Raw genomic sequence first — 21,599 nt, 5'->3', positions numbered from 1 at the left:
TCGGTCTCTCACCTGCGCGAAGGTGCTAAGAGGTCCCCAAAGGGAGAACTGTCTAATCATCTAACTCTCATAGAGGGCTCGTGAAGTGAAAGCGTTGAATGCGACAAAAGCGCCCCAACGACAGGATGCGTGTAAATTGCTGTGCAAATGCCGCGCTTGTGGTATCCCATGACTACAGGAGCGAGGAAAATTGCCGCACAAGCGTAACAATAGAAATTAGAGGCACTCATCCACGTAGGGATCGCTAAATGCGAGGGAAGAGGAGTGGGAGAGAGTACCCAATGCTTGCGTAAGTGTTCCTTTTCTGATGAGATTAGGCACGACTCAGTAGGTGGTGGCTTAAATTTATTTGGGACCTCATTGGCTAGTGTAATGTCAGGGTGGGCCATCAGTTGCCGCCACATCTTTTTCTTTGTTTACTGAAATATATTTATAGGCTGTATAGAACACATTTTATTGAGTCAAGCCTGTAATGACTACACTGATAGATCAGTAACACTGCGTTAAACGCACCGCTAGTGTGAGTCGTAACCGCTTGGTGGCCTAACAGTGCGACTCAGTGTTTCGCATGTAGTGGGAGTTGTCTTGGGCTCTAATTCAGGAAAAGTAAAACAGTAAGGCACTGTCTACTTGTTTGTTTATCTTCTGTATTGTAAAGCATGCTCCTGGTTTGACTTTGTAGATATGCTGAGTTGAATATATTTCCAGGTTTTGATTCCTATCCTCCATTTTCATTTATGAAGGCCGATGAATACCTTCAAGACACATCGTCGCCTTCAAAGAAGAAAGAGCAAGCTGTACTGGCACCATGTCGATGCCAACGATGCCGCATGCTAAGGATGTATACGAAGTAGGCGGATCTCTTCACTTACCTACTAACTTCGGGCTAACCAGGTACGCAGGCACCATGACGATGCCTATGATGCCGCTGCAAGCCGCCGTCCGTTGGACACCCACGAATTCCGCGGTGAGCACGTACCTGATGCACAAAATGTAACCTTGAGACACTCCTACTAGAGATGAGAGTGATACGAAGGCCGCAAAGCTGGACACATGAGGCATTGCGATGAGGCACACACAAACTACCGCGAAGCTGATAGAGTACAAAGGACGACGGGTCCAGGGCATGCAGTCCGCTACCAAAGGCGCTACGGTGCGGCCCGCAACCTGACCTATTGCGGACAGCGTTATCATGTGCTTGGCACTCTCAACTGGTATGCCTTTGTCTAGACTGTAATCCACGATGGTTCCGAAGACTTCGACCGTCGTGAAGTCCCCGACGATTATCGCTCCGAGGAGAACGTAGAAGGAAGGCAGGGTGAAGATCGTCATCACGTCCTTCAGTGAAGCGCTCTCTTCAAGCCTCAATTTTGTCGTCGGTTGTGGTCTTTGCTTTTGTTGAATTCTGCGATGAGAAATAAATGATGTCACAGGTGGTATAAATGCGCCATCGAAACAATGGCAGAAAATGAGCTTGACAGTTTTGTATTGTGTATCGCGGCGCTAAAGCTGAGTGGATGAAAAATACTCATGTTCAGCCGAAATGCAGAATTAGCTCTACGCGACAACTCTGTAACAGGTACATTACAAAAATCACCTGGCGGGGATAATATTTAATCAGTACCACAAGTTTCGCTCTAAATACCGCTAATTTAGAGAAATGTACATTCCCATAGGGCCGTGGCATCTTCTAACCTATTGTTTTTGCCAATGTCGAACGCACATCATGTAAAATAAACACCCTACTTTGGAAAAAGCTTTGTGTTGGCCTATGTATATGCGTTGGCAACACGCAAAGGTGGTCCATAGAAAAATAGGCGGAAAAACGCATTATATTGAGAAGCATAAGAACTTCCGTGAAGAAAATATTTATCGAATTTATTTCAGTTTTAATCGGGATAAACAAAAGGACATTTTAATGCGAGTCTCACCACTGCAACATTTTGGCTCGCACTTCGTCTTCACCTCATAGCATATTGACGGGAAATACAAACCAGGGTGGCGCAGATGGGTGTGTGTGGAGAGGAATAAGATCCGTGATCACCAGAAGTTCGCAAGAGATTAAATTCTGAGCGTGTGCCTAATTAAGGGCTGTCCACACTGCGCACTTTGGTGTTACTGGAAGTATGCTTGTGCGGCCGCCCGCGCGTTCAAGTGGTACAGGGGGCCACCACTCGCTTTCACGATGGTAAACTGGGGCAATCACTTGCACGACCTACGTTCGCTCAACGTGAAACCAGCGAAAAAAGGCGCATACATGTGGTGAATGTGGTTGATAGCCAGCTTTGCTGAGCACATCTGACTAGTTCCGTCATTAGTATCTAATAATCTTCCAGCTATTTGGGCCCAGATAGACATTGGTCGACAAAGTTTTTGTTGCGACACACAGCTCAGGGCCTTTGTGATGTCAAGCCTGAAGAAACGAATAGGTACAGCTGTTTATTATTGGCCGCATTGTCTTACTTATGTCGATACTATTGTTAGATTTCTGACTGTTATCACGCTTTTGTACGGGGTGGTCATATTTAGGTATTACGAATTTTCAGTAAAATTGGCTGTTGCAGATATCATAATTCTAGTTCTTGAGAGGGATTGGTCAGAGAGGCGCACATTACTTGAATGAGAACTTAAAACACATTACACAAAAAATAATTTTCGCTAATAAACACCACAATTGAGAAAATTCTGCGCTTGGCTGTCCGAAAACACGATGTTATTACAAAGTATGTATTATTGGGGGACTACGGAGTATATATAGCTTTTACCGCCAGAGGATCTTCAACGTGCACCCACTGCAAAAGACACGGATGTTTTCGGATTTCGCCCACATACAAATGCGGCCGCCGCGGCCGGGATTTATCATGTGACATCGTGCTTAGCAGCACAACACCATAGCAGCTGAGCTACCGCAGCTATTCGCTTTAGAAATATTTACTTTACAGCGCGTATTTGCAGTGTACGAATTCTAACCGTTGAGTTTACAAGGCTAATCCGCATGCGGTGAAGTTGTAGAATAACGCTAGTGTAGAAATATGCGCGATAAAACTCCCCGCAATAATGCGTTGTTGTGCCGCTTACTCGTTTAAAAAAAACGCTCTCTTATGCATTGAAGCACAAACGTAACTCGAACGCTTACGTATTTTGTGCAAAATCGTTTGAAAATTATATCATCCTGGAAATTCATTTCAAGTGGATAAGTCTTGTAGGCTCACCGGCTGGGATTTGTAAAATTCAATAAGTACTGTAAAGTAAATAATTACGAAGTTTAGTAGTGAATTTTTATTAATGAGTTGAATGTGCGTTTCGACTTCACGTGACAGTAATGTCCGCTTCTTCGAATAATCCAGCTGAAGAACAGGAATTGTGCTGTCTGCCGCAGGTAAATTTTAAAAATAACTTAGAACCTAAATATCATCACCCTGTATAGTATACAAAGGATACAGTACAAAAAAAAACAGCTGAAAACCGTATGCTGCGGATATATCGTCCATTTTTTACGCAGCAAATTCAATCGATTGTGCGTCCCGCCAACATCCTATGAGGTGAAGTCGAAGTGCCAACCGAAATACTGTACTGGTGGAACCCAAGTTAAAAATGTTTTTTCTCTGTAAAAAACATAAATTCCTACGATTCACGTTTCCATCGCGGAACCTGTTATGCTTCTCAATTATGTCAGCTTTCTGGGAACTTTTCCTTGGACCACCTTAGTTAGTTACCAACTTCTAAACATGAACAAGAATAGCGTTTTTGCCAAAGTCAGGCTTTTAATTTACAGCCCGTGCTCTGCACATGGGCGAAAATAAAATTTTACAATATTGCATGCGTTAACGACAGTTTTATAGGAATACGTTAAGGGTTTCTTCCACGATCGTTTTCTAATACAATATTCTGCAAAACGCTATAATTTCAGCATTTTACCTAGGTGCTGAGGATTTAAATTTTGAAGAAATGCACGATGGAGTCGCGTTCTGGCAAGTTTCTGTTTCGCACCCAGTTGTCCGCCGTTTGGTAAAATTCAAATGGCCCTCACGAGCGCAATTTTCTCTCGCACAGAATATTTTTGGAAAATACGGTGCAATAATTGCAGAGTACTGTGGCATATAGGTGCAATAAAGGTTCATTTGTTTGGGTACATTTTAGAAAGACATGGATTGTCATCGAGCGCCATGGCTGGGACAGCTGACATGACATGACATGAAAGCTGAAATTACGTCATGCAAGCATGCTTAAACCTCTGCACTATTTTTAGCGTCAAGAGCAGCAGTTTGTTAGGTGCCCGTTAGCTTACGCCTCCGTCATTTCCCTTGAGCAATGTTTATGGGCACGTTAGTGCGGCGAAGATAAACCAGTAGACAACTTTACTAAAATATATGTCGCTTCGTTTACCTGATTTGGCAGGTGGAGTGGCCATTACTGGTAGAACCATAACGCCCGGGTTTGTGGACGCCATTCTGCCGGAGGTTCACTGTACTTCGTGTCCAACGCAGTCGCATAGGATGAGGGGTTTTGGCCAACATGACTAGCGCCGTTGAGTTTAAAACCATTGCTCCGAATACGAGAAGTGCTCCTTGGAGGGCGTAGGCGTCCACGAGCCCCGAGAGCACGAACTGGCTCACAATGGCCGACAGGCCATATGAGGTAAAGATGAAAGACGTTGCTACAGAGCGGTATTTGTCGAAATGCTGGAGTGTGTATATGACGGATGCCGTCAGGAACGTTCCGTGCCCGAAACCTGCGCCAAGAAAATGCTATATTACTAAAACATTCCATTATCGTCGTAGTTGCCACTGGTACTGTATAAATCTCTATAGAACTCCTCAGCCACTTCAACGATTTCATCCACATTAGTAATGATATTGCCGACTTTGTCTCTTAACGCATACATCTGATTCTTGCCTATTGCTAGTTTCTTCTTCACTGCTTTTAGGCTTCCTCCGTTCCTGAGTGCATGTTCAATTCTATCCATATTATACTTCCTTATGACAGCTGTCTTACGCTTGTAGATTAACTTTGAAAGTTCTGCCAGTTCTATTCTAGCTGTAGGGTTAGAATCTTTCATACATTGGTGTTTCTTGATCAGATCTTTCGTCTCCTGCGATAGCTTACTGGTATCCTGCCTAACGGAGTTGCCACCGCCTTCTATTGCAGACTCCTTAATGATGGCCATAATATTGTCTTTCTTTGCTTCAACCCTAAGGTCCGCTTCCTGTGTTAAAGCCGAATACCTGTGCTGTAGCTTCATCCGGAATTTCTGCATTTTCCTTCTTACCGCTAACCAATTAATCGGTTTCTTATGTACCAGTTTCTTCCGTTCCCTCCTCAATTCTAGGATAATTCAAGTTCTTACCATCCTATGGTCAATGCAGCGTACCTTGCCGAGCATGTCCACATCTTGCACGATGTCAGGGTTAGCGCAGAGTGTAAGGTCTATTTCATTTCTAGTCTCGTCATTCGGGCTCCTCCACGTCCAGCTATCCCGCTTGCGGAACAAGGTATTCATTATCCGCAACTTATACTGTTTTGCAAGGTCTACTAATAAATCGACCCTGCTATTCCTAGTGCCTATGCCATATTCCCCCATTCCCTTGCCTCCAGCCTGCTTCTTGCCTACCTTGGCATTGAAGTCGCCCATCAGTACAGTGTATGTTGTTTTGACCTGTCCCACCGCCGATTCCGCGTCTTCGTAGAAGCTTTCGACGTCCTGGCCATCATGACCGCATGTAGGGGTGTACACCTGTACGACCTTCTATTTCTACCTCTTATTAACGTTCACAAGGCCTGCCACCCTCTCGTTAATGCTATATAGTTCCTGTACGTTACCAGCTATATTCTTATTAATCAGGAATCCGACTCCTAGTTCTCGTCGCTCCGCTAAGCACCGGTAGCACAGTAGCTACCGTAGCACGGTAGCTTTTTAGCACTGTATATGCTTCATTTGTCCTCGTAACTTCACTGAGCCCTATTATATGCCATTTACTGCCCTATAATTCCTCCAAGAGCACTGCTAGACTCTCCTCACTGGATAACGTTCTAGCATTAAACGCTGCGAGTTTAAGATTCCAATGGCGGCCTGTCCGGATCCAGGGATTCTTAGCACCCTCAGCTACGTCGCAGGTCTGACCGCCGCCGTGGTCAGTTGCTTCGAGCTGCTGGGGACTGAGGGCCGGAGTTTGATTGTTGTGTTCTTATGGGAGATTGTGGCAAAGTACTGCACCAGGGTGGCCAAACCTGCTATGGTAAGGGAGTGCATTACCGATTCTGGTCACCGGGATCAGGCCGCACTCCAGGCCTGTTTGTGCAATTTTATGAACACGCGGATTTTTCTTTTTTCCTTCTTGTTTTAATCCGGTGAAAAATTGCGCGGCACCGGGATTCGAACCACGATCCTCTTGCACGCGAGGCGGCTGCTCTATCTGTACGCCACCGCTGTACCTACGGCGGTGGCGAAGGGTTCTACTCAAGGGTTCTACTTAAATTGTGGACGACACAACGAGCTATGGAAATAAGAATGATATGTGTAAGGTTAAGGGATAAGAAAATTGCAGATTGGGTGAGGGAACAAACGCGAGTTAATGATATCTTAGTTGAAATCAAGAAAAACAAATGGGGCATGGGCAGGACATGTAATGAGGAGGAAAGATAACCGATGGTCATTAAGGGTTGCGGACTGGATTTCAAGGGAAGGGAAGCGTAGCATGGGGCGGCAGAAAATTAGGGGGGGATGAGATGAAGGATTTTGCGGGGACAACATGGCCACAATTAGTAAATGACCGGGGTAGTTGGAGCTGCATGGGAGAGGCCTTTGCCCTGCAGTGGGCGTAACCAGGCTGATGATGATGATGATGATGATGATGATGATGATGATGATGATGATGATGACTATAAAATTCTGCTAGGAATGCAATACACTTGTATTTGATACACTATCCTCGTGGCTTTAGGAACAATACGGAGAAGGGCGTTGAAGAGAATATACCAAACGTAGCACACAAAGAAAGTTCACAAAATAGCACAGCGTTTTTTCGGGGCTAGTTGGTGATCTATGCTTCCTTTCGTGCCTTTGTGTGTTTGTACATTCTAGGCTAACATTGTAACATGTACGAATGCAGGGTCCGGCGCTCACACATTCCTATTGGACTGCTGCATTCTTTGGCTTGATGCTGTGACACCTGAACTGAGTTATCATGGGTACTTTGTCGTTAGAAAGAAAGTCTTGCCAACAGCGCTTCAGAGGTCCGGAGAGTCTGGCTATTCTTGAATCTGTGACGGTCATTTCAACAATTACGCTTTGTCGACGTGGGTTGCATTTGATGACCTGCAACGATATCGAGTAGCATGTAACGGAGCGTGTGATGCGCGTGCTGAATTGTGGTGATGTGCGCAGCTTCCAATAGCGCGGAAATGCTGGGACATATAAAAAGGAGGATATTGTCAAAGTGCAGCCTATCGGCAAGCGAAATGCAGGAACTTAGCAGTTACGGCCGGAAAGTAAATGAGAAGAGCAGTGTTTCTCACCGTGCATCGCACCGACGGTAACGGTCATCCAAGTCATATTTGGGGCAAAGGCTGCGCAGACAAAGGCCACAGATGTTAGTATGGTGCTAAGAAGCACCACGTGGTATGTGTTGAGGTATCGCTGAAGTCCATAGACGCCCAGCCCTGTAAGTGATTGTACAATGTAGGCACATTATTTCAGGACAAAGAAAACGGAAGCTTCAGATGCCTACCTTGCGCTGAATTTGTGATGGCGGTCGAACACAATGAAACCTTTCATTAGTATTGCAGTTCTGGGGCCGTATAACGTAAAACTATTCCAATATGTTTCTATTCCAATCTCCTGACGTCAAATTTGCGTAACCACCAACGCAAGCACCGGGCGGTCACCCGTAGGGTTGACTGAACAGACCAATCAAACGCTCTCCTCGTTCATATGAGGTCACTTTTGTTTGCTTGAAAAACGAATAACATTGCCTACATTGAGCGGCTTGTCGTATCTAATTGGCTGACAAGAGGCGAGGAGAACGCTCAAGTGAAGAGGGGTTCGATGGGGCCGAGTCACTGCACTGAAAGTCGATAACCGGATAAAGAGGGTGGTGCCGGCGTCTACGATTGGTCGGCTTTCCCTTACTTAGCTTGCGGTGGCTGGTCGAAAACCGCGGCGGCATGCAACGGAAGCTCAAGAATGACGCTAAAACGGACCCTCAGCAACGAAGAGTTGGCATAATGAGGGGGTAAACGTGCCGAAAGTGCTCGAAAACGTTACACGGCCACGCAAGAAGATTTATTATACGCAAATACACCCATGCTCTCCGGCAGGTGCGAGTAGCCAGCGTCTGAATGATCGGCGGCAGCCATCTTCTATACCTTTCGGAAGGGGGCAGCCTGCGGCTATTCCGAAGAAAATTCAGTTTTGTTCAGCATATTAACGCATCTTTATCTCGCACAAGTCACTTTGACGTGGTGAGTTCTTGCGGTTTTGTGACGTCGCATGATAGGCAGGTGAAGTGGGTGCAGCCCGAAAACTTTTTACCTATTGCCGAGGGCTAATGGCGAAAAGGGTTCTAATCAGAAATAACTGTTTTTCTTTTTTCTGTCAAATCATGCATAATCGCTGTGTACATATCATATCAGATGGGGTGGTATCGCGGTTTTCGTGACGTCGCGTGGCAGACAGGTGAAGTGGGGGTGGTCGGAAAAATTTTTGACCAATCGTGGAGGGCTGATAGCAGAATTGGAATAGAAAAGTTTGGAATAGTTTTACGTTATAGCGCCCCTGATTATAGCTCCGCTAAAACGCGAAGTCTACGGACGGGCCATTCTCAGAACGCGGCTCCCGGGTGCATAATACTGGCTTCTTTATTTTCCAGACGAATAGATACGTATTTGCCGTGAATTTACGTTGAGCTATACTTGATGTCGTCGTTGCGTTTTGCTTGTTGTATAGAGTGAAACTAACGTGCATTGTCCAATTGGGTACACTGCATGTTCGCTGTGATTGGCATGCAAATAAGAAGGACAATCTGCAGAAAATAATGACGTATCCCAACCTGTAACAAGCTGTTTCAGTTATACTACAGCCGACCGGCAATAAATGAACTTCGGATGAGATAGGCACGGTTGATGCTCGTCGGATGAAAGCATCTAACCCTACAGCTAGAATAGAACTGGCAGAACTTTCGAAGTTAATTAAGCGTAAGACAGCTGACATAAGGAAGTATAATATGGATAGAATTGAACATGCTCTCAGGAGCGGAGGAAGCCTAAAAACAGTGAAGAAGAAACTAGGAATTAGCAAGAATCAGATGTATGCGTTAAGAGACAAAGCCGGCAATATCATTACTAATATGGATGAGATAGTTCAAGTGGCTGAGGAGTTCTATAGAGATTTATACAGTACCAGTGGCACCCACGACGATAATGGAAGAGAAAATAGTCTAGAGGAATTCGAAATCCCGAAGGTGACGCCGGAAGAAGTAAAGAAAGCCTTAGGAGATATGCAAAGGGGGAAGGCAGCTGGGGAGGATCAGGTAACAGCAGATTTGTTGAAGGATGGTGGGCAGATTGTTCTAGAGAAACTGGCCACCCTGTATACTCAATGCCTCATGACCTCAAGCGTACCGGAATCTTGGAAGAACGCTAACATAATCCTAATCCATAAAAAAGGGGACGCCAAAGACTTGAAAAATTATAGACCGATCAGCTTACTGTCCGTTGCCTACAAAGTATTTTCTAAGGTAATTGCAAATAGAATCAGGAACACCTTAGACTTCTGTCAACCAAAGGACCAGGCAGGATTCCGTAAAGGCTACTCAACAATAGACCATATTCACACTATCAATCAAGTGATAGAGAAATGTGCAGAATATAACCAACCCTTATATATAGCTTTCATTGATTACGAGAAAGCGTTTGATTCAGTCGAAACCTCAGCAGTCATGGAGGCATTACGGAATCAGGGTGTAGATGAGCCATATGTAAAAATACTGGAAGATATCTATAGCGGCTCCACAGCCACCGTAGTCCTCCATAAAGCAAGCAACAAAATCTCAATAAAGAAAGGCGTCAGGCAGGGAGATACGATATCTCCAATGCTATTCACAGCGTGTTTACAGGAGGTATTCAGAGACCTGGATTGGGAAGAATTGGGGATAAAAGTTAATGGAGAATACCTTAGTAACTTGCGATTCGCTGATGATATTGCCTTGCTTAGTAACTCAGGGGACCAATTGCAATGCATGCTCACTGACCTGGAGAGGCAAGGCAGAAGAGTGGGTCTAAAAATTAATATGCAGAAAACTAAAGTAATGCTTAACAGTCTTGGGAGAGAACAGCAATTTACAATAGGCAGCGAGGCACTGGAAGTCGTAAGGGAATACATCTACTTAGGGCAGGTAGTGACGGCGGATCCGGATCATGAGACGGAAATAATCAGAAGAATAAGAATGGGCTGGAGTGCGTTTGGCAGGCATTCCCAAATCATGAACAGCAGGTTGCCGTTATCCCTCAAGAGAAAAGTATATAATAGCTGTGTCTTACCAGTACTCACCTACGGGGCAGAAACCTGGAGGCTTACGAAAAGGGTTCTACTCAAATTGAGGACGACACAACGAGCTATGAAAAGAAGAATGATAGGTGTAACGTTAAGGGATAAGAAAAGAGCAGATTGGGTAAGGGAACAAACGCGAGGTAATGACATCTTAGTTGAAATTAAGAAAAAGAAATGGGCATGGGCAGGACATGTAATGAGGAGGGAAGATAACCGATGGTCAATAAGGGTTACGGACTGGATCCCAAGGGAAGGGAAGCGTAGCAGGGGGCGGCAGAAAGTTAGGTGGGCGGATGAGATTAAGAAGTTTGCAGGGACGGCATGGCCACAATTAGTACATGACCGGGGTTGTTGGAGAAGTATGGGAGAGGCCTTTGCCCTGCAGTGGGCGTAACCAGGCTGATGATGATGATGATGATGATGATGATGATGATGATGATGATGATGATTCTCGTCGGAGCAGGGATGTTGCCATCAACTGTATTGGAGGGGGAATTTGTGGGTAAGGTGGGTAAGGAAATTGTGGGTAAGGAAATCTTTGCAACTATGCTAAGAGACTCCTTCTTAGAAAATCAAAAATTCTTTGGCGAGCGTGAGGATTCTCGTTAAGAAGAGCTAGCTGCAGACACTTTCCCATGTCATTGAAGTTCTTCAACTCTGCAAGTTTTCTTAAACACCGCTTGAAGTTTGGGTAAAATTATATATAGCTCCAGCTATTTCAACAGCAAAGTAAGGAGCACCGAAAAGGTGCTTTCATTAGTATCCTCGTCAATTACCTCTGCCGCAAGCTAACTGATTCCAATTTGCGCCTGCATATTTCCCAATTTCATTACCCCACCCAATTTCCTGCCGCCATCGACTGCGCTTCACTTCCCTTGGCACCTGTTCTCGTAATGTACTGGTGCGAAGGTTATCTGCCTTACGCATGTCATGACCCGCCCAGCGTTATTTCTTCCTCCTAATGTTCAGAAGGATACGGAATACCCGCATTTGCTTTCTAACTCACATTTCCAACTTCGTGTCTCTTACACTGAAAACTAATACTTCGTTGCAGCGCTGGGAACATTGCTGTGAAGAATAGTAGAGTTAGGTTGGGCGTTATTGGCGATAGAATTGAACATTTCATATACCAGTGCATGCATATTCGTTCATGAGCTTTTGGGTACGTCAAAGATGTTGGCCCTATGAGTGCACGACATAACGCTATACGCAATATTGAAAGCGCTGCCTGCATTCATTAAGGCAGATCCTGAGCATCCATGAAGGCGACAAATAATATTTTCTTGCCAAAATTAGACTAGGTGGATGAGATGTATCTTTACCAGAATTATCCAAAAAATAAAGGATCAGTCTACGCACTGTACGCATTTGGTGTCACCCTAAAGCCCTTTAAGAAAAAGTAAAATGCTCAAACTCGGAACGCACCGTGATGGTGAGCATTTTTTCCGAAGTAGATGAGACTTGAAGATTATTTACATGAAAAATGGTGTTACAATAACAGTATAAAACTATCGCCACCATAAACAGAAGAGGAATTCCATCGGCAAAAGAACGACGGGGATTGACGACAAAAGACGTTCTCTTTGAGTCAATAACTGGTTCGCACATAACGTTTGGTCTAAGGTGTCGTTCCAGTTTGCTTCCGAATGGCTTGACAACGCACGCAACAGTCCGGAGCTCACAGAAAGCAGAATTTTTTACGTAATTCGAAGGAACGCTTAAATAAAACAAGAGTAGACTGCTTAAAGGCACAGGAAAACACCACAAACAACAGTTTCATGAGCAAAGCTAGTTAGTAGTAAAGTGTCGTAACCCTTCTAGGAAAATTGGAGAAGTTGATTAGTGCGACGAGAATTTCGTTGAAATACGAGTAATGTTCAAGCTTGTGGTAGTTTTCATATTTTAGCTGGGTACATTTTAATCGCACTCACATACACAGTAAACTTTGCCTACGCGATCCAGGAGTTTGTGTGGCCCGCGAGATGGAGCATGACTTATATAGGGGAAAATTCCGTTCAAAGGTCACATGTAGGAAGCAACTGACGTTTACAGTGGAGTCGACGCTGTGGATTTGTATACTTTCCGGATAATATTTTGCTTTACTTCAGATCACGTACAGTCGCATAGCTTCCATTTGAGGCACCGATGAGTTAACAGACGTGTACGCAGCGATCAAAGTAGACTTGCCTGAGATGTTCGTGATTGTAGTGGCGACGCTTTTCGGCCACGACGCCTCTTCCCTGGTTATGCCGAACTTCTCCACGAAAAACACGAGCAGGAGCCCGAACCACGACCAAGGCATGCCGACCAGGAATCCGGCACCCGCCAACGACAGTGGCACTCCCCAGCACTTGTCTGTGGTGGTCGGCAGCTCTCCCTGGCCTGTGTTTGAAATTTCAAGAATGCTGCAGGGGGATCGGAGCACTCATAGTGATTTATTGTCGCACGAGTACTCAGAACTTGGGCATATGCTTAAGAACATAGGACCGCAAACCGAGAAACGCAAAGCTGTCCTCTCTTATACAAGACAAGGAGCGAGCGGGCGCAGGAACACAATGTATTGGTGTTTGTGTTGCAATATTCTGATCTAAACGAGAAGAAAGGGGGCTAACCGAGGGGCTCGATTTTCGTTAGTCAAACCATAAGAAGCCAACAAACACTGAAACCAAGGACAACATAGGGGAAATTACTTGTGTGTAATAAATGAAGTAAAGAAACGATAAATTAGTGAAAATAAAAGTGGATGAAAAACAACTTGCCGCAGGTGGAGAACGACCCCACAACCTTCGCATTTCGCGCGCGATGCTCTAAATATTTTGCTACCGTGGCGCCGTTTCCCCATCCACTTTCTTCAATATTTATATTTCCTAGTAGAACCCTGGTAGAGTTAGCCAGCGCAACCACTCAGGGACCCTGGCGGTGGATGTAGAACCACCTTTCTACCGCAGGCGTCACGAGAACGTGTTGTTTTTCGGTGAAGGCAACCGGCCAATAAACTCACACTTGCTACCTGAAGGCATCATTGTTGCCGGGTTTCGAGACCCTCATTATGTAATAAGCGAGAAGAAAGTGGGTCAACCAAGGCACCCGTTAAGGGCCCCTCGGTTAACCCCGGTTTTTGGACTTAACCCCTTTTTTGTTAAGGTACACATTTTAGTGTGAAAAGTTAACACAGTGGCAAGAAAACGTAATTGGAAGGGGGTGTAGAGGGCGAAGCCTCCTGAAGAATTTCGAAGTCCTGGGCATCTTTATTGTGCAAGTGCAGGAGCATTCTTTACATATATCAACCTTGCCGAAATGCGACCACCATGGATGGCAATATTACCTGCGACCTATTGCTCGTAATGACATCAGCATATTCTCGGAGCAGCCACGGCGTTTGAACCACGCCACTAATTTTGTACTTTCGTTCCCGTTGTTTTGTTGCAGTGCCACCCTTTCCGGAAAGTGTTGAGCGGGCTTCGCTCAATGCTGTTTTCACTACAAACAACCTTGCATTAAGGCCATCTGCATCGTTGGGGCAGATGACAATGAGGGCGCTATTGGGAGTTCGTGTAGTCGACAGGGCTATGCAGCCGTTGATGAATCCTTGGTGCAGTTGGATGGGCCTGTAAAGCTAGTGCTTTTTCTCTCTCCGATATCTGTCATTTAACCCATTCATTCAATGCGCAGGGTAGCAAACCGCACCTACGTCTAATGAAAATTCCCTTCCTTGCCTGTGTTTTCTCCCTGCAGTCGTGAGCTTTTTTAACGGTTACAATACTCCGACAGGCCCATATAGCAGAATGTTGTGCATTCATAGTGTTGCCATAACGAAGGTCTAATTTACTGTATCCTATTGTATCCGCGCGACACCATTAGAAAACTGTGCGCCATTATGAACGCGAGCGCAAGCGACTATTGCGCCATATTCGATGATACGTGCATAGATATAGTTGACTGGAATGAGCGCAGTGGTGCCGATTTGATGGCCACGCAGGGCTACGCCACTGCCGTTTCCCTTCTCAGTTTTGATGTGTTAGAAGGTTCGCCTAATAAGTGCGATTCCTTGATGCACGCCTTCTGAAGGAAGGGGGGGGGGGGGGGCGGGGGTGGATGGGCGCTAGTGTCTGTACCTGTGTGCCTTCGTTATCCCGTCACAATAAATAATGATTAGTGAGAATGAATAAACTGAATAAACGAATCGACAAAATGAGAATGAATAAAGCATCAAAGGGGTATTTTGAAGGTTTAGTCATTCTCATTTCATTTCCTGCAGTCATACATCACCTCCTAGCTAGTATATATAGGCGAGCATGTGTACCAATGAAAAGTATGCCAATACAACGGGCAGTTCGCAAAAAAATTGAAACAATATATCTATATACACTTATCTATGTATTTCGCGACACGAACACAATGTACTGGAGGAAGATAGAGTAAAATTCCAGAAAACCAGCTAGTAAGCTTATCATAAGGTGCTTACATATAAAAATGTCCCAAAATTGATATTCTCAGTTAGAAAAAGAGGAACATCTATTGATGAATTGATGAATTGATGACGTCGAAATTTTAGATAATTTCAAGTTTGGGCCGCAAAGTCGACATTGTAAGTACAAGCCCACAAAGGTCTGTGATGACCACTACGGTTGCATTGTTTCTGCTAGATATTTCGAGATATCCAAACCAGAACTAACACTCATTTTCATTGAGCTCTGGAACGAGAAGTGGATGTATTATAGGAGTAATGAAAAACAGGGATACAGCGGTGCTGGCCCTGTCATCATTCTAGCGCATAACTCGAGCAGTTGCAATGGCTGCGGGTGCTCAGACTCTTTGGATCGCTTGTAGGAATGGGATTATTTTTCTAATATGGCACGGAATATTTTGAAAAGTGTTGTAGCATTACGCGCCTCTAAATTTTCTGTTCCCATTTTATGCTAAACGAAACATTCGTGTAAAGAATTCATGGCGACCGTTCTGATCAATGTTTTGTACTGCGGCAGGTATGTTTCTGCCCAACACATTTTTCAAAGCGTCACATCTGGACTACTGCAATAATTTAGCATATCTTAAGGTCGCGCTTCTCTAAACTGGTGTCAGTCTTAGGATTTTTGCTAACCAAATATCGTCGGCTTCAACTTCGGAGATGCAGGAAGTTCCCTAAATTTAGTAAATAACACGGCAATCAACTTATTATTACCTGAACCAAAATATCCGCCCTTCAGGCTAGTTTTCGCTGTCGCTATTTCTCTGATATTATGTATATACACATATGTATTCTAGTGCAGAAAATCCCACAAGAGGTCGACGCTCGGAAGGCCTTCTTTTGCCTCATACCCTTCTATCTCTCCGTTTTTTCTCCTTTCTCATGCTGCCTTGTGAACTCTGTCTTATACACTCGGTTACGCTGAATGTTTCCTGTGCGGCTCGTAAGCGGGGACGCATAAACTTGGCACATGGGGTCGATGACGTCTGCTCTGGCGGTTGTGAAGGTGGTTAATGCTGAAATCCACAGTCGACAGGACTGGGAATGTCGTCGTCGTCGCTGAGGCTGTGGGCAAGTAATTTGTCGTCGTTGAGTCTTCCAGCGTACAACTTGTCTGGCGATTGGCACATATGGTTGCGCTCCTGTCGTAGCTCTTGGAGTAAGTTTTTCGCCCAAACAACAGGTGGAGCTGTTGACATACGACAGCGCACCGATAGCGCTGGCGATGTCTTTGTGGCTATCGCGAGAGAATGCTTATGCATGTGCCTGCTCCACTGATTTCTTCTCGGGAATAGTTTGGGCAGCGCTTGGCAACGTGCGATGTCAAGCGCACGTTTTTTTTTTGTTTAGGTGCAAGCCTGCGGCACTTCACCTGGAGTGAAGCATAGGCTCGCGGGTCTTGCTCCTTCGGCACTGCCCGCTTGCATTGTCGGTCCTGCCTTGCGCTGGTGACACAAATGAAACGCACAGAAACGCGTGCTGCTGAATCGTCCTTGCACGTAGGTGGATTAAAATGTGATTCAATGGTTAGATTTTTGATAAATGTGATCTCATTGGCGCTGGTCACCTTGGCTCCTTCCAGAGAGACCTCATTCAATGCGGGGCAATCGGCCGCGCCTACGGCAAATGAAGCGCTGAAATCATAGGATAAGTCTCTCATGGATCAGGAAGGATTTTGTTGCTCGGGTCCGCGGAGAGGTAGGCTTTCTGCATTGTTTGTATATAAAGTAAGAGGAGCTGGCCCCTTCAAGGGGAGAAATGATGGCGACACTACGGGCCGCATCCCCAAATATCTTGGTTGGGAAGCGCTCTCGGTTTCTGGCAGTGATTGTGAGGTGTAGGATGACTCACAGCGGAAACAACAATCCGCGGCTGGGGTCTAAGGAGAAATAGCCTGTGAACCGATCTGTTGTGTGGCTGCAGGGTAAAACAGCAGCATCGAGACGATGCTCCTCACGAGCTCCGTCCGAGGACAGTGCTCGTCGTACTGGCCGGAGACAGAGGAGAGCCAACCGAAACCAGCTATCAGAGATGCACTCCATACGAGCCAGGACCGTTGCTTGGCAGCTTCATACTTGTACCTTGCCTAGGCGGCACGGCGAAGTCACTTTGCTGCAACTAGGCCTTATTTATTGTACGGCCAAACATGGCGATTACCCAATGCAGTGACGAGGCTGAGTCACTGTAATGGAGAGAAGCACACAAGTGCCCGACGCTCCCAACGCTCCCTTTTTCTACTCTCCATTCGTTCTCCTTGGCTGTGCTGCCTTCTGCACATAGTCTTGTACAGTACACACACACACACACACACACACGCATATATATATATATATATATATATATATATATATATATATATATATATATATATGTGTGTGTGTGTGTGTGTGTGTGTGTGTGTGTGTGTGTGTGTGTGTGTGTCATCAGCCTAGTTACGCCCACTACAGGTCAAAGACCTCTCCCATACTTCTCCAACTACCTCGGTCGTGCACAAATTGTGGCCATGTTGTCCCTGCAAACGTCTTAATTTCATCCGCCGGCATAACTTTCTCCCGCCCCCTGCTACGCTTCCCTTCCCTTGGAATCCAGTCCGTAACCCTTAATGACCATCGCTTATCTTCCGTCCTCATTACATGTCCGGCCCATCACCCCCCTCCCCCAATTTCTTTTTCTTGATTTCAACTAGGATGTCATTTACACGCGTTTGTTCCCTCACCCAATCTGCTGTTTTCTTATCCCTTAACGTTACACCCATCATTGTTCTTTCCATAGCTCGTTGCGTCGTCCTCAATTTCAGCAGAACCCTTTTCGTAAGCCTCCAGGTTTCTGCCCCATACGTGAGTACTGGTAACACACAGCTGTTATACACTTTCCTCTTGAGGGATAGTGGCAACCTGCGGTTCATTATTTGAGAATGCCTGCCAAACGCACCCCAGCCCATTCTTATTCTTCGGGTTATTTCAGTCTCATGATCCGGACCCGTGGTGACTACCTGCCCTAAGTAGATGTATTCCCTTACCACTTCCAGTGCTTCGCTACCTATCGTAAACTGCTGTTCTCTTCCGAGACTGTTAAACATTACTTTAGTTTTCTGCAGATTAATTTTCAGACCCAGCCTTCTGCGTTGCCTCTCCAGATAAGTGAGCATGCATTGCAATTCGTCTCCTGAGTTACTAAGCAAGGCAATATCATCAGCGAATCGCAAGTTGCTAAGGTATTCTCCATAAACTTTTATCCCCAATTATTCTCACTCCAAGTCTCTGAATACATCCTGTAAACATGCTGTGAATAGCATAGGAGAGATCGTATCTCCCTGTCTGACGACTTTCTGTATTGGGATTTTGTTGCTTTCTTTGTGGAGGACTAGGGACGCTCTGGAGCCGCTATAGATATCTTCGAGTATCTTTACATATGGCTCATCTACACCCTCATTCTGTAATGGCTTCATGACTGCTGAGGTTTCGACTGAATCAAACGCTTTTTCGTAATCAATGAAGGCTATATGTAAGGGTCGGTTATATTCCGCCCATTTCTCGATCACCTGATTGATAGTGTGAATATGGTCTATTGTTGAGTAGCCTTTACGGAAGCCTGCCTGGTCCTTTGGTTCACAGAAGTCTAAGGTATTCTTGATTCTATTTTCGATTACCTTAGTAAATACTTTGTAGGCAATGGACAGTAAGCTGATCGGTCTATAATTTTTCAAGTCTTTGGCGTCCCCTTTCTTATGGATTAGGATTATGTTAGCGTTCTTCCAAGATTCCGATACGTTCGAGGTCATGAGGCATTGTGTATATAGGGTGGCCAATCTTTCTAGGACAGTGTTCCCACCATCCTTCAACAAATGTGGTGTTACCTGATCCTCCCCAGCTGCCTTTCCCCTTTGTATAGCTCCCAAGGCGTTCTTTACCTCTTCCGGCGTTACATGGGGGATTTCAAGTTCATCTAGACTATTCTCTCTCACTTTATCGTCGTGGGTGTTACTGGTACTGTATAAATCTCTATAGAACTCCTCAGCCACTTGAACTATCTGATCCATATTAGTAACGATATTGCCGGCTTTGTCTCTTAACGCACACATCTGATACTTGCCTAGTCCTAGTTTCTTCTTCACTGCTTTTAGGCTTCCTCCGTTCCTGAGAGCCTGTTCAATTCTATCCATATTATAGTTCCTTTGTCAGCTGTCTTGCGCTTGTTGATTAACAAGTGTAAGACAGACAAGCGCTGTAGGGTTAGAGGCTTTCATACATTGGCGTTTCTTGATCAGATCTTTCGTCTCCTGCGCTAGCTTACTGGTTTCCTGCCTAACGGCGTTACCACTGACTGCTATTGCGCACTGCTTAATGATGCCCATAAGATTGTCGTTCATTGCTTCAACACTAAGGTCCTCTGCCTGAGTTAAAGCAGAGTACCTGCTCTGTAGCTTGATCCGGAATTCCTCTACTTTCCCTCTTACCGCTAACTCATTGATTGGCTTCTTATGTACCTGTTTCTACCGTTCCCTCCTCAAGTCAAGGCTAATTCGAGTTCTTGCCATCCTATGGTCACTGCCGAGCACGTCTACATCTTGTATGATGCCAGGGTTCGCGCAGAGTATGAAGTCGATTTCATTTCTAGTCTCACCATTCGGGCTCCTCCATGTCCACTTTCGGCTAACCCACTTGCGGAAAAAGGTATTCATTATCCGCATATAATTCTTTTCTGCAAACTCTACTAATAACTGTCCTCTGCTATTCCTAGAGCATATGCCATATTCCCCCACTGACTTATCTCCAGCCTGCTTCTTGCCCACCCTGGCATTGAAGTCGCCCATCAGTATAGTGTATCTTGTTTTGACTTTACCCATCGCCGATTCCACGTCTTCATAAAAGCTTTCGACTTCCTGGTCATCATGACTGGATGTAGGGGCGTAGACTTGTAATACTTTCAATTTGTACCTCTTATTAAGTTTCACAACAACATCTGCCACTCTCTCGTTAATGCTATAGAATTCCTGTATGTTACCTGCTATTTCCTTATTAATCAGGGATCCGACTCCTAGTTCTCGCCTCTCCGCTAAGCCCCGGTAGCACAGTACGTGCCCACTTTTTAGCACTGTATATGCTTCTTTTGTCCTCCTAACCTCACTGAGCCCTATTATATCCCATTTACTGCCCTCTAATTCCTCTAATAACCACTGCTAGACTCGCCTCACTACATAACGTTCTAACGTTAAACGTTGCCAGGTTCAGATTCCAATGCCGGCCTGTCCGGAGCCAGGTATTCTTAGCACCCTCGGCTGCATCACAGATCTTACCGCCGCCGTGGTCAGTTGCCTCGCGGCTGCTGGAGACTGAGGGCCGGGGTTTGATTGTTGTATTCATATAGGAGGTTGTGGCCAAGTATATAAAAAAGTAAATAATTTTTCGAATAGTTGAATTGGAGCAAATGCTCGAAGCACGCACCCTAGCCTTTAGGCGACAGAAGCTCCTTTTTAAGCCGTAAGCTATTATGGCGTAATTGTAATGGTCTTTTCGGTCAGCGATGGTACCCGCCGCAGCTATCACCGGGAATGAGAAAAATAATCCCAGTTCCCGCCGGAATCGAACCCGGGCTCGCTGCACGGGCGTGAGCTACTCTACCACTGAGGCACTGCAGCGCTTACTTTCGTGCAGTGAAGAAATGTACTCCATACTCTAGTTCTAGGGCGCCAGAACCCACGGGATGTGAGATGCGCGCCCCGTGGCGTTGGTGCGTGCACACATCACATTGCAGTTGCATATTATTACAAAAGGTGTTGTGCCATGTATCAGTTTATGAATTGTGGTGCAGTCTAGAGAGAGAAGGTTCGAAGAAGAAGAAGAATATTGAAGAAATCTACACGAAAGATACTGGAATGGAAAACATATATAGGAAACCGGAATAAATCAGGCACTGTAGGCGGTTGTTTGTCCCCGGCGCGTTCGAAAGGGCATGCCAATAAATCATCTTGATCATTACCACCGTATCGTACCACTTGTCACGCGATGTGAGATGCACATCGTATACCGTCGATATGCGCACATTCTGCATTGCAGTTGCTTGTTATTACGCCATCGCTCGCCATGTAGTCGTTTCATGTTGCAGTTGCATGTTGCGTGTAGCTGGACTTGCTCCACTCAAGGACAGAAGGTGACCATTTTTCATCGCCTCATTTAAAAGGGGATTCGAATAAATGATTACCTTCATCGACAGCGGCACGGCATCGTACCACGGGTCATGAGATAGGACGTCTGCGCCGCACAGTCTGCGTGCATGTGTTCATTGTTCTATGCACGTTAAGGCATCTGCTCGCAAGTTGCGAACCGTCTAGTGCGTCGTGCCAAACATGCGGCTCCTATGAAGGCGCTCGTCCAGTTTACGCCGTGACCGTGCTGCGTGTGCCGCACAGGCATGTGACATTATTTTTTAATATAGTAAGTTGCGCGTTCCCTCGCTCTCTCCTAGAAGCTCTTTTAAGCGGTCTTCATTGGCGGTAAGAACTGCTGCTCAGTTATTCTTCGCTCAGTACAGTTAGTGACTTTCCTGAAATACCCAGAAAGTTATGGCCGTTAAACGCACGCATTT

The 21,599-nt window shown here is 45.5% G+C and overlaps 1 protein-coding gene across 2 annotated transcripts in view; it reads right to left on the bottom strand.

The window, feature by feature from the left end:
- Positions 1–21,599, bottom strand: part of LOC142576399 (monocarboxylate transporter 12-like) — a 67,686-nt gene that overhangs the window by 34,457 nt on the left and 11,630 nt on the right. For both annotated transcript variants that reach the window (XM_075686519.1, XM_075686520.1), the window contains exons 3-6: positions 12,734–12,928; positions 7,516–7,659; positions 4,387–4,732; positions 873–1,405 (exon numbers count right to left, since the gene is read on the bottom strand). In XM_075686519.1, coding sequence (XP_075542634.1) covers positions 873–1,405; positions 4,387–4,732; positions 7,516–7,659; positions 12,734–12,928 — 1,218 coding nt within the window. The remainder of the gene's footprint in view (positions 1–872; positions 1,406–4,386; positions 4,733–7,515; positions 7,660–12,733; positions 12,929–21,599) is intronic.

This window comes from Dermacentor variabilis, chromosome 3, assembly GCF_050947875.1.
Source record: "Dermacentor variabilis isolate Ectoservices chromosome 3, ASM5094787v1, whole genome shotgun sequence".
NCBI classification, from domain to species: Eukaryota; Metazoa; Arthropoda; class Arachnida; order Ixodida; family Ixodidae; genus Dermacentor; species Dermacentor variabilis.
This window is presented reverse-complemented; position numbering and strand designations above follow the sequence as displayed.